This window comes from Rhinopithecus roxellana, chromosome 15 (genome assembly GCF_007565055.1).
Source record: "Rhinopithecus roxellana isolate Shanxi Qingling chromosome 15, ASM756505v1, whole genome shotgun sequence".
Lineage (NCBI taxonomy): Eukaryota > Metazoa > Chordata > Mammalia > Primates > Cercopithecidae > Rhinopithecus > Rhinopithecus roxellana.
In genome coordinates, this window is record NC_044563.1 from 78,489,531 (window position 1) to 78,503,197 (window position 13,667).

General features: G+C 39.9%; 1 protein-coding gene across 2 annotated transcripts; it reads right to left on the reverse strand.

Moving 5' to 3' along the window:
* Window positions 1-255: 255 nt before the first annotated feature.
* On the reverse strand, window positions 256-11,722 carry MPZL2 (myelin protein zero like 2). Of its 2 annotated transcripts, none has more exons than XM_010367439.2 (6): window positions 11,289-11,722; window positions 10,137-10,303; window positions 9,644-9,854; window positions 7,274-7,421; window positions 4,408-4,483; window positions 256-2,014 (listed from the first exon to the last, which is right to left on the reverse strand). In XM_010367439.2, exons 1-5 carry the CDS (start codon window positions 11,344-11,346, stop codon window positions 4,420-4,422), a joined length of 648 nt encoding a protein of 215 aa, XP_010365741.1. In that variant the 5' UTR covers window positions 11,347-11,722; the 3' UTR covers window positions 256-2,014; window positions 4,408-4,419. The 2 variants fall into 2 exon arrangements, with proteins under 2 accessions (XP_010365741.1, XP_010365740.1); XM_010367438.2 differs by having other exon boundaries at window positions 256-2,089.
* Window positions 11,723-13,667: the final 1,945 nt, after the last annotated feature.

A 13,667-nucleotide genomic window follows, 5' to 3' on the forward strand; every position in this document is an offset into this window, starting at 1 on the left:
ATATAATCTTTGATACTTTTCTTTGAAAGAACGCTCAAACTAAGTCGTATTGTTATGCCCAATTCCCAGCTATCCAAAGCAATGTGAAAATTCTGTGGAAATCTGTATACTTCTGTTTACCCAGTAGAAACTAATTGTATCCATTATTGACTTGCAGGTTGTCTCTACTAAGAAAACTTTTCAGTAAAGATAAAATATATATCCATCTGTTTTCCCTGCGGTGTAGAACTTTTAGATATGTATATACACAAATTATATAATTGATAATTCTTTATTACTAAAGGTTTATTTACATAGTGTTTAAGGCATAATAAAAAATAAATTACAATACACAAGTGCTCTTTAGGAAGGAGACACTAAACAACAGGCCCATATTACCCCTTGACTATTTAGCCAAGATATAAGCTGCAAATTTTGCTGAAAAAACTGTCCATACATTTTTAACTACTTCTTCATTATTCTTATGGACCATCATCTAGGACATCTGTTTGAAGAAATATCCAGTTATAATATTTTCAAAGGTTAGAATTGTGAAGAAAAAATATAAAATGTGTTTAAAGGATATATAGCCTTCAGATGTAATTTACAGTTTTAAAATTGCACTTTAAAACTTTGCTTTTTTAGACAGTATAAAAGGCAGAATGAAACAGATATGTAATGAATTTCAGAATTGAGGTTCATATGTAAATCAAACAATTTTTTAAAAAATAGTATTGGAAAAATATCAAGGTCCATACATTTAAATACAGATAATGTTTGAAAATTCCAGTTTGTTAAAAGAAATAACATCTGCAGCCCAGTCAATTAAAAACTGAAAATATCAGTCTGTAAACATTGATCTTGAGCCTAAACTTTTAGATGTTTTCTGTCCTTTGAACAAATACTTCTGTATCTTAGGCTTAGAAAAGACACTGGGAAACTAAACACTTTTAAAAGGCACTTTTCTTTCAATAGCCCACTTATAAAGTTTGCTTTATCTATCAGTATAGGGGAAAGAAAGAATAAAATTTTTTTTTTCCATTTAAAGTAGTTTTGGTATTTCTGTGCTCCATATCAAAGCCTTCCTCCCCCAAAATAAACAAATGAATTAGAATTTTTTAAAAAAAAGTTAACAATTTCTTCTAGTTCTCAGTTTTATATAAAACTGTACAAAATTATCATCATTTAGAGTTGATTTTTTTCACCAGCCCTGAATTTTCAAACTTGCAATACACTGTTTCACAATATTTTTATTAAACTGCTTAATGATTCCAGTCTGCAAATGAGCATATAGGCTTTGCTCTGTTATTATAGATCATTGAAATGGGGGGCAACGTAGTAAGCTAAACAGTCCATCACTGCTCATGAAAGACCCGCATTGTTGATTATTTTTCCCAGCACAGAAGAAAAGTGACAGGTGATTCATCCTGCAATGGCATCTACCAATCTTTTCATATCTATGCAACCTTTTGTAGTTACTGTGTGATTTAGCGTTGTGCTTTTGTAAATCTTGGATTAATTAACAAAACAACAACAAAAATCTATCACCTAGAATATTGAAAGAAATTCAATAAAACAAGATGTGTCTCCTAGTTCAGGAGAGACATAAAAATCAAAATATTATTTAACAGTTTGAATTTACGATTTACTGTTAGTCAAAAACACCGAGGAGGCTTAGCTCACCTTTTAATTGAGAATATGGGAAGGAAAGAGAGTAAACACATTAACTTTAGTAGCAGAAGTGCTGCTAGAAGAAATACATGAAAGGAAATATAATAGACAAATTGGCTTTTATCCCCTTTGATACCAATATATGTGTATACAAGTCATAACACTATAAGTAGTGTCTTAAGGGCAAAAATGTAGCTTCTTGTTTATAAAACCTAATAAGCACTTGAAAACATTTACACTCTGAAATTAAATAAGACCTTAATAATGAGGCTGTGTATGACTGGTGATATGGAAGAGCACTGTGCTGTCTCCAGAGGGATGTTGCTTGTATATGCGGTAGAACTGGTTGGAAAACAGGTCACAACTGGAAAAGCCAAAGAAAAGTTTCCATTAACTTCAAGAAATACTAGGGTTCTTGTTCTTGGAAATCATCAGCTTCCTAAAACACAAAACAAAAGTTTAAATGGATAACATATTTGAGAAGAGTGCAATAGGAATACTTGGCATTATGAATTACATATATGTTATTAGAAAGAAAATATTCTGAGGGAAAATATTCATATTCTCCCCCAATTTAATTTTTAAAAGAAGTTTCCTAATCTTTATTACATAATTTTCAGAGTTAGTATCCTTAAATCATAGCCTCTAAGTACCTTGCATGGACACTTGGATGACCCACAACTTGCTCACACACATACATTCCATATTCTCCCCACTTCTCACTCTCATTACAAACAAAATCAGACATACAGAAAAGTAGAGAAGAGAGTGTGTGGAATTTACCCATCCCTTAAATTCATTAATTCATTCTTTTCTTACCTCATCTCCCCCATCACCTAATTCTGAAGCCTTTTTTGTTTTATTTGCTTTTTTCCTATGCTTTTAAAGCAAATTGCTGACATTTACCCCTAAATACTCCAGTAAGCGTTTTTCAAAATAGGTACATTTTCTTTATAACTACAATACCATCACTATACTTAATGCAAACTAAAAATAATTCCTTAATATTATCCATATATTTAACATTTTCATATTCAAGACTTTCCCAATTGTCCCTCTAAGCTTATTTTTTACAACTAGCTTGTTCACACTATTATTCATCCAGTTGGGGATCACACATTGCGCTTTGATTGTGTTCATCTCTTAAGTTTCTTTTGATCTAAAACATCTCCCATATTTATTTTCCATGACCCCAACTTGTTAGATAATCCCCTTAATTTTAAAAAGACAATAACCGTTGGTTGGTAAAAACTCCCTGATGTTAATTTTGGTTTTCTGGTTTTACAATACAATCATTTTTCTCCATATTCTACTTTATAAATCCTTGAGGTCTTTCACTGGAACTTTAGCCTATAAAAATGTGACCCTCTTTGCAACTAATAATGGTCTATAAAAATTTTCTCCCATGTAAGAGAGCCAGAGTTTTACAGGATCAAGTCATTAATATCAAGAACTTTCTTATGAGTGTAAAATTTAAATTTGCATGTCTGGATTTATAACATCTAGAAATTAAATGTGTGGACCTATTTCAGAGAATGGGAGAAATTCTGAGCATATGAAAAATAAATTGGCCGGGTGCAGTGGCTCACGCCTGTAATCCCAACACTTTGGGAGGCCGAGGCAGGTGGATCGCTTGAGCTCAAGTGAGACAAGCCTAGGCAACATAGCGAAACCCCATCTCTACAAAAAGTACAAAAATTAGCTGGGTGTAGTGGCTCGCACCCATGGTCCCAGCTACTTTGGAAGCTAAGGTGGGAGGATCACTTGAGCCTGGGAGGGGGAAGTTGCAGTGACCTGAGATCGCACCACTACACTCCAGCCTGGGCAACAGATTGAGATCCTGTCTCAAAAACAAAGAAAAGAAAAATAAATTATCCTACTTTTTAAGTCCGATGAACCTGAAAACTGGAAAAATAAAATTATACACTACTAAAACTGTATTCATTTCATGTAATTATTAGTGCCAATAACTAAATGAGAAGAGTTGAAATCAATTCCAAATAGTACAAAAGCTCTCCTGTAAAAACTGTCAGATACATCTGTTGAGTCACTCTCTTAATACCATAATTGGTTTACAATTAAAAAAAAAAAAAAACAGAATAAGCAGATACTAATCTTTTGATTTAAAAAAGATTTATTTACTTGTTGAATATTTATTGGTAGTGGTAGTAATAAATACAACCCCGAAGCCACAAATAACCTTAGAATTCTCTCAGCTTTAATGGCAGTAGAGTCCAGCTTCTTAATCTTTTGCACAAAATACACTTGAAGGAGGAGCTATCTATAAGACTAAGAGAAGACTTTTGTCTCCCTGACCCAGCTCCTCTAATTTCATATGGGAGACACCTAACAGCCATAAAGTGATCTGGGAGTCCTCATTAGAGATGGGCTGGACACGTCAGAAAGCTGAGGAAAGTGGCCGGGCGCGGTGGCTCAAGCCTGTAATCCCAGCACTTTGGGAGGCCGAGGCGGGTGGATCACGAGGTCAGGAGATCGAGACCCTCCCGGCTAACACGGTGAAACCCCATCTCTACTAAAAATACAAAAAAAACTAGCCGGGCGCGGTGGCGGGCGCCTGTCGTCCCAGCTACTCGGAGGCTGAGGCGGGAGAATGGCGGGAACCCGGGAGGCAGAGCTTGCAGTGAGCCGAGATCGCGCCACTGCACTCCAGCCTGGGCGACACAGCGAGACTCCATCTCAAAAAAAAAAAAAAAAAAGAAAGCTGAGGAAAGAAATCAACCCATTTGTGAACCTTACCGTCTAAAAATGTTAGTCTGTGTCTTCTAAATAAACAGAGACCCTTTTCTCTTGGTTGAGCCTTTCCTCTTCTTTTCTGTAACAAAGAAGTGGAAACCGAATGTCAGGTGAACAAGACAAGAAGCAAGTAGGCAAATCCCACAGAAGCTTCAGGTATTTTCCCCCCATATTTTTGGAAGAATTACATGCACTTGGGAGTCGATTGAAGTTTACACAGGGCTAAACTGGTGCCATCTAATTAATAATATTCACACCTCTGAACTTAGAGACTTTTCAGAATATAAAGGAATACAGTTTGGATTCTGATTCGGGAACTCCAGAGTTTTAAAGCAGACACCTTATTTTACCATGAGTATCCCACCTCTAATTTATATTTGTTATTCAAAAGAAAAAAAAAAAAAGTTTTGTGTTGACCTAAGTCATCTTTATTGATTCTATTCAAACTAGAACTTCAGAGTTGAGTTTGTTTAGGCTTCTTAAAATCAGTTCTGTTTGGTCGGGCATGGTGGCTCATGCCTGTAATCCCAACACTTTGGAAGGCTGAGGCAGGCAGATCACTTGAGATCGGGAGTTCAAGACCAGCCTGACGAACATGGTGAAACCCTATCTCTACTAAAAATACAAAAGTAGCTGGGCGTCGTGGTGCATGCCTGTAATCCCAGCTACTTGGGAGGCTGAGGCAAGAGAATCGCTGAATGCAGGAGGCGGAGGTTGCAGTGAGCCAAAATCATGCCATTGCACTCCAGCCTGGGCAACCAGAGCAAAACTCTGTCTCAAAAAAAAAAAAAAAGGTCTGTTTATTTCAGTAATTACTTATTAAGGAAATGAAATAAATGTCGCTGGAACAACTAGATATCCACATGCAAAAAGGTGAATTTGCACTTCTATCTCAGCAATATACAAAAATGAACTCAAAACTCAAAAGATATAAATGTAAAAATTAAGACTATAAAACTCTTAGAGGAAAACATAGCCATAGATCTTCATGGTCTTGGGGATTAGGCAATGATTTTTTAGATGAGACTCAAAAGCATTAGCAACAAAAGAGAAAAAATAGATAAATTGGACTTCATCAAAATTTAACTTTTGTTCTTCAAAGGACACTATGAAGAACATGAAAAGACAACCCACAGAATGGGAAAAAATGATTGCAAGTTGTATATCTGATAAGGAATTAGCATCCCTTAAAGAACTCTTACAGCTCAACAAGAATAAGTGAAATAATGTACCCCATATTAAAATGGGCAAACTCTGAATATATGCATCTCCAAATAAGATATACAAATGGCCAATAAGAACATGGGAAGATGCTCAACATCAAGTCATTAGGAAAATGCAAATCAAAACCTCAATGAGATACCACTTCACATCCACTAGATGGCTTGATATAGTTTGGATATTTGTCCCCGCCCAAATCTCATGTTGAATTGTAATCTCCATTGCTAGAGGTGGGACCTGGTGGAGGGTGTTTGGGTCATGGGGGCAGATCCCCTCATGGCTTGGTGCCGTCTTCAGTAGTGAGTGAGTTCTCACAAAACCTGGTCCTATAAAACTATGTGGCACCTCCCCCAACTCTCTCACTTTCTCCTGCTCTCACCATGTGAAATGCCTGCTCCCATTGTGCCTTCTGCCATCAGTAAAAGCTCCCTGAGGCCTCCCCAGGAGCCAACCAACGTTGGCGCCATGCTTCTACATCCTACAGAACCGTGAGCCAATTAAATCTCCTCTTTATAAATTACCCAGTCCAGTCTTAGGTTTGTTTGTTTGTTTGTTTTATAGCAATGCAAGAACGGCCTAATACATGGTTATGATAAAAAAAAAAGACAATAATGAGTGTTGAGGAGGATATGGAGAAATCAGAACCCTCATATATTGCTGATAGGAATGCAAAATAGTCCAGCTGTTTAGAGACAGTCTGGCAATTCCTCCAAAAACTAAACAGAGTTACCATATGACCCAACAATTCCACTTTTAGGAGAATTAAAAACATATGATCTACACAAAAGCTTGTAAATGAATGTTTATAGCAGCGTTAGTCACAATAGCCAACAAGTAGAGAAAACCTAAATGCCCATCAATTGAATGGACAAACAACATGTGGTATATTCATACAATGGAATATTATGCAGTCATAAAAAGGAAAGAAATACTAATACATACTACAACAAGGATGAGCCTTGAAAGCATTATGCTAAGTGAAAGAAGCTGGGCATAAAAGGCCACATATTTTATGATTCTATTTAAATGAAGTGTCCAGAATAAGTAAATCCATAGAGACAGAAAGTAGATGAGTAGTTGTCAGGGGCTGGTGGGAGGGGATAATAGGGAGTGATAGCTAGGGATATGGGGTTTCTTTAGGGGAGGAAGCGTAAAAAGGTTCTGTAATTAGTGATGATTGCTGCACAACTTTGTGAACATGAAAAGGGTGAATTTTACGGTAAGTAAATTTTATCTCAATTTTAAAATACGTTTAATGAACACTTGCTATCAGCACAACAGACTTTCCTAGGCACTGACTCATAGTGGCCCTGCTGACTGCCTAGCCCAGTGGGTTTTACAAATGTATGCTTCACTTTAAACATAAGGGATTTTTAAGAAAAGCTTTACATACCAGATTTTAATAAAATCAACCCCCCCCCCCCCCGCCATAGTAAAGAAATCTCATAAGGAAATATTTTGTAAAATCGAGAAAACTTTTGTAAAGTTACTAGTTCATACCTAATTTATCTGTCCTGCAAATGTGAATTCTTTTATGTAGGATTTACTTAAAGGGAAAAACATCTGTTCAGCAACTGTTTAGCCCATTGAAAAATACCAAGAGTCACCATTAGAGTGTTAGAACTTTCCCAGAACTGCCCGGCCTTACGATTTTATCTCCACCACTTTATGAGCTCTTTCAGCCCATCGCTTTTTCCGGTAATGCTGGAAGAGGACCACTACAATTACTATTATGATCATCAGTGCACAGGCAGAGCCAATGGCCAGAGCCAGGAAGTGAATCTCAGAGAAACGTACTGTAAGGAGAAAAAGATTAAGTTAGGATTCTAAAAAGAAGAGGACTACAATGAAATCTAATGACATAATAGGGATGCGTTTAATCAATAGATGGAATCTTCCTTTCTCCTATCTTTATGCATAAAATACTATATTACCTTGTAAATCCTACTAGCAATAGGAAAGCCATACACATACTTTAGTGGTTCTCAAAGTGTGGTCTTCGAAGTAACAGCAACAATATCACTTGAGAACCTGGAAATCTTAGGCCCCACCCCAGACCGGCTGAATTAGAAACACTAGGGGTGGGGCTGAGCAATCTGTTTTAACATGTCCTCCAGGTGATTCTGATGCAGCTTTGAAAACCACTGGGTGGGTTGAACTACCTATGGGGTAAGGTTTTTGCTAACCTCATCAGACCTAGTGCCCAACTCATTTCTCCCTGACTTCTCACCACTTTCACTCAGTCAGTCATTTATTCAGATTTATTGAGGGCCTGCTACGTTCCTGGCACTGTGATAGAAATGCAGAGCTAAAAAAGACATCACCTTCAAGGAGCTCATGCCACTGAGAGGACAGGAAAGTTATTCAGAAGCTACAGTCTAGTGGATAAATGATGGAAAAGGGAAACCAGAGGGAAGGTCTCCTAAGCCACACTAGAGTCTGTGAACCCTGGTTTTCTTGTCCTTTAGCTTGATTTCTGATTATACTTCCATAAGCCCTCAGAGCCAGAAAGGACATTAGAGAATGTCTAGCTCAGGATTCCCAGCCTTGACTCCGTGAAGGAGGGTGGGTAAGAAGGATGGAAGGTAGTCTGCAAGCCCACAGAATCCATGTCTCATTGTGTATGTCTCCATTGTTTTATGGGAAGCAGGGCCATGGCTTTCATTTGATTCTCAAAGAATAATTACCCACATATGTTTAAGAACCACTGATTTTTTGTTTGTTTAACCTGTTCATTTTGCAGATGAAGAAACTGAAGTCCCAAACCATTACATTACTTCTTTCAATACTCAAATGACTTCTGCAAGGTCACACAGTCTTCTATTGGTGGGGCGTTGAGAAATGGTTTCAAACTGTGCTATGAATGAAAGGAAATCATGCCACTTCTCAGGCTTATATGTTTGGGGTAGTGTTGGTTAAGAGCACACACCAGAGAACACTAGGTTGAAATACCTAGCTGTGTGATTTGAATTAATTAACTTCTTTGAGCCTCAGTTTCCTCATGTATAAAATAGAGATAACGATATTCATCTGTTGAGTTCTTAATAAAAAATAAAATAATTCATGTAAGTTGTTCCATGCTGTGCCTGTACAAAATAAACACTCAGTGTATGGTAGCTATTAAGTAGCTGGGACATACTCACATTTATTATCTCATTTTATCCTCATCATGATCCTCACTGTGTTACTCTCACTTTACAGATGAGGAAAATAAGACTTATTGATAGCTGGTAAATGGTAGCAATGACTCAAACCCAGATCTACAACTTGTAAGTTTTGTGTATTTTGCTCTTTGTTGCTTGGCATGGTTTTCCAGATTGCCCTTTATAGGGATACAGACAATACAATGCACCAGTTTAGAACACAGTTTTAGATTCAGAGTTGATTGGGTTTGAGTCCTAAGTTACTCTACTTATCAGCTACATGACTCAGGGCAAGTGACTTAACCTCTGTGAGCCTCGTTTCCTCATTGGCAAGATGGGAGGCATTAAATGCACAATAAACTGATGAGATATGTAAAGATTAAATAAAATGTGTCATGTAAAGCCCCTGACATTTGGGAAGTACTCAGTAAGTGTTAGCTACCATTATTAGTACTTGCCTCCTAGAGTGGTGTGGGGGTTCAGTGAGACAGAGTATGTCATGCACTTTTGACAGTGCCTAGCATTGGAGTAGGTACTCAGTGTCTCGAATAAATGAGCGAGTGAACAGACCTATTGTAAGCCTTTTATCAAAGAATTGCTCCCTCTCCCTTTCACAATCTCAATGCCATTTTTGTAACAGATTCTCTGAGTTCCTTTGCTTTACTTTCTGTTTCTTTCCACGGCCAAACAAAGCCTTTCTCTTTTTACCCCAGAACTCTTCAGTCTCCCTCTGAGGCTCCCACTTCTGAAGGACTAGTCCCTCTCTCTATCCATCAAAAAAGATGGTCCCTCTCTCTCAGCCTTAACAATGATTGCCCCCTTTTTTTCTACAAGCTCTCATCCTTTCCAAAACCACTGTTCCCTGAATAACCTACCAGTGTGCACGACGCTGAGCCGGATCTCCCCTATCACCCCATCAACATCAGGTGGGTTCTTCACCTGGCAGGTGTATGTCCCATTGTCATCGAACTGCAGTTTCCAGAGAAAGATGGAGGCATCATACCGCTCAGGGTTCCCGTCCCAAGACACCCGGTCCTTAAACCGCCCACTCATGGGTTGGAAGGGATCTATGTGGTAGTAGAATACCTAGAGAGGGGAAATGGCAAAAGGTCTTCTTACTCAGCACCCAGGCAAGGAGACCAAGATGGTGGGAGCAGAACTGAAACACCAGCAAACCCAACTGTCCTGTCTGCAGCTCTGTCACTTGCTTTCCCCTTCAACAGCCTCTCAGTCTCTGTCCCAGGAATTGTTTCCCAGCTTAACCTTGTGCTTGCTGCTAAGAAAAATACTGGAAGGGAAAGGAGAAATGGACTGGCTTATTATTTCCCTAACCAAGAGTACCCTGGAAAATGACAATAATCTACTTACAAACTGCTCAGGTCCCCCATCTAGAGGACGAAAATTCCAGGTCACTGTTAGAGCATCACCCACAGGGGCAAAGCTGGAGAAAGTGCATTTTAACCGAGCATCTGTCCCATTAACAGCCTCCAGCACCCGGGAGGTATAAATTTCCACAGCTGCTGTAGGCCAAAGAGCTGCAATGAAAAAGAAGAAAAAGAAGGGTTAACAGGGGATGTAGTATTGTGAGAACTTCTGCTGACACTTCCAAAATAAATATCTGAGTAGGACTTAAAGTGAAGTGAAACTGAGATGCCCCAGCTCCCAAACTTACTTCACCCAGAATCTATATACTCCTACCCGTATGCAATCTGGACCCTCCCATTCCATGTGACAACTAAACTACCACACAGCAAGCCTTCATAGTGCTCTTGCTTTCTGCACAGCATGATAGCCTCACCTCGTGGTACTGACTTCAAAACTGTTATAACAAACTACAAACATCCGCAAATAGAATTGAAAGCATAAACAAAAAAATTAAAACGAATCATAACATTGATTAGACATTGCATTATGTATTAAGGTTAAGTATTATGTATTGTATGTAAAGTGGTCTCCTAGCAGGTAAGTTTTCCAGATGGGTCCTTATGTGGATGTCGTACGGTTACTAGTCTATTGCAGAAACCGAATGAATCAACTCCAGACAGCTTATGTTTGCCTGCACCCCTGGAACCTTTATACCACGTGGCATTTTTTTTTTTTTTTTTACCTTGATACTTACATTTAGAATGCCACAGGAGGTCTCTCTCTAACAATCTCCACTTTCCTGGTGTTGCTGAGAGTCACAGACAAGACCCACACACAGAAATCCAAATGCCAAGTCCTGCCAGCAGTGGGAGGTTGAGAACAGCCACACACACAAAAATGGCATGTAACCTGAGATTAGAAAGCCCTCTGTGTGCCTGAATCACTGGCAGCTGAACACACCTAAACCTGTTTGTCCAAGAGCAATTCTCCAAAAACAGTCCACCAACTTTGGTTTCAGTAAAATCCAAAGTAAAACAAACTGTATCTGTGGCTCAGACTCCCAAACAAAAGTCTTACAACTTCTAAGACAATTAGCTAACTTTATAGAGTGAGTAGTGAAGGAGGAAACGCTGAGAGAAGCCCGCCGGCTCTTACCTGTGAGCTGTATGCCAAGGAGAAGAAGCACCGCACGAATAGCGCTCTTGCCATACATGAGGGAAACCCAGCCTTGGCCCCAGAGACCAGACCGGGCAGACCGAGGGCTCCAGCACCCTGCCAAGGCCACTCCAGGAGGAGCAAGCACCGCGTTTTCCCAAAGAGAGGAGTTTGAGTTGAGTTCCTCACCTGTGCCTGTGACTCAGCCCGCTCTGCCTGTGCACTTTTCTGAAATGAAAGGAGGGGCCTCAGCTCCCAATGCCCTCCTTCCTTTCCTCTCTCCCGCCCTCTACTCTAATGAGCATGAGCACGTCTGCACAAAGGTCCCGAACTCCCGCAGTCCTCTCTTTACTTTCATTTAATCTGACTGGGCTCTGGCCTCTAGATGGCCTCGGAAACAGCCAGAGGAGGTGTCTGAAATGTCCCAGACTGTTATGGGTTTGGCCCCCACACGCCCTTTTACAACAGGCTTTAGGCTTGCCTGGGAAGTGAATGTTGAAACTGTCCTGCAGTGATTCCACTTCTCAAAGCACCACCCCAGGGCCACATTCCCCTGGGACTGGATTCGATACAATTTCAAAACGGGAGTCGGAATTCCTTAAGACCCTCTGTGGACCAAAAGCTGATACCCTTGTTACCACAAGAATTTCTGCACTTCTTCTAGTTTGTAGCTTTCCAGGAGACCTGGCAGAAACAAACCAAATCAAATCTCCACGTTTAACAATCTTTGAAGAATTTAAAGACAAATCAGGACACCATCCCTGCTCGTTCACCCTACCATCCCAGAGCAATCTACAAAGTGCTGTCCTGCTGATTGTTTCATCTCCACAACGCCCCGTGAAGCATTCCCATTCGACCAGTGAGGACGCTAAGAACCCGAGGAGGTAAATGATTTGTCCAAGGCTGCACAGCTACCATGTGGCAAAACCAGAACTTTACTTAAAAATCTAGTGATCTTTCCACCAAATATCAGCTAATGGGAGCAATCAGACACGGGGCTCTCAAGGAAAAGGTTTTCTTGATAACTTTGTTGTGCCTCGGATTTCATCTGCCGTTTTTAGAATAGCTAAATGACTGAGAAGTCTAAAGAGCTGAGGAATCTAAATAAGAAAAGATGTCTCCTTGTCTGGAAAGAGGGTGGGTCATCGTTACAGATTAATGAAGCGGCACAGAAACATCGGTAGGAGGGGGATGAAGCTTACACATGCAGTTAAGAAGTAGGCTGGACTGGGAACCTAACCTTGAAAAGAGACAGATTGCCCTTATCCCTGGATTAGCAGTCTAGAAACTCTTCAGTCACTCATAAAATCTCCTAATTGAAACCACAGCAAAAAAGGGTGGCAGGAACAAGAGAAGGCGGCAGGGTAAGTAGGAAAAAAAAAAAAAATCATAAAGAGGGAAGAAAGGAGAAAATTCTACCAAAAGAGAGAATACGGAAGTGCAGAAAACAGCAACAGGAGAAAGATGACATGGGCATGGAGCAAAAACAGGTAGACAACCACAAAAATCCATTGTGTTGGAACTCAGAAAACAGAGGCTACCCCAAATGCAGACCAGCTGTGTGCTAGTGAAAATCTGTTAGCATGGGGAGAGTTTCTGAAAACTGTGTGGCGCCTTTGTCAGCTTCTAGGTCAGAAAGGGACCTAAAATCAGTCTGCTGGGGGAACCTTTCAAATGGTGGTGAGGAAGGATAAGATACAGCCTTTCGGGTATGTAGGTCAGAAGAGTTCAGCTCCAGGACCCTGAAAGAAAAAGAATTAAGGAAACTTGATCTTGGTTGGCTTCCAACTTTGCAGGGAAATACAGCTACAGAGGAAGGAGAGGTAGAGCCAGGATTTTGAAGTCTACAGCAAATTGCAAAAACTAGTGAGAGGTAGAGTTACCAAACAGCTCAGGGATGCAGTGAAAAGCAACAGAAGAATCAGGGCAGGAAGAGCTGAACAAACTGCCTGTTGTCAGGAGCAGAAATCCCTCCCCCAGGTAGCCAAATGCCCATGAGCTGGCTGCCAGCCTTGCTCTAAGGGGCAGGAGTTATCCAGATCCCAGTTCTCTGCTGAGTTCAAGTTCCTGGCTTAGTGCCTGACAACGCCCAATTGCTTCCAGTTAGCAGGAGTGGCTTCACCGTCAACCACTTCATCTTGCTGGGCAAGGAAAAGGCTAAGGGTAGAAGGTTAAGAAGAGAAAATGCTAAAGAAAAAGGATGTTTGCCCTTCACAGTTTTCTGGACGTCAGTCAGCCAGACTTAGACCAAAACTGAAGGCAGCTACATAAGGCCTTAGTTATGTTTGTGTCTAGGCAAATGGAAGGAAAGGAAGAGGAGTTCTGGAAATTAAAAAGAAAAGTTTTCAGAGACACCATTTTCTTTCTAAACTTTTCCAG

Bases quoted from the DNA above. Each gene is read 5' to 3' on its own strand.
- MPZL2 (XM_010367439.2), bottom strand. From the start codon at position 11,346: ATGTATGGCAAGAGCGCTATTCGTGCGGTGCTTCTTCTCCTTGGCATA. The intron at 9,855-10,136 runs GTAAGTAGATTA...TCCCCTCTCTAG, and splicing joins ATGGGGGACCTGAGCAGTTT to GTATTCTACTACCACATAGA. The intron at 4,484-7,273 runs GTAAGGCCGGGC...TCTTTGTTACAG, and splicing joins AAAGTGGTGGAGATAAAATC to AAAAGAAGAGGAAAGGCTCA.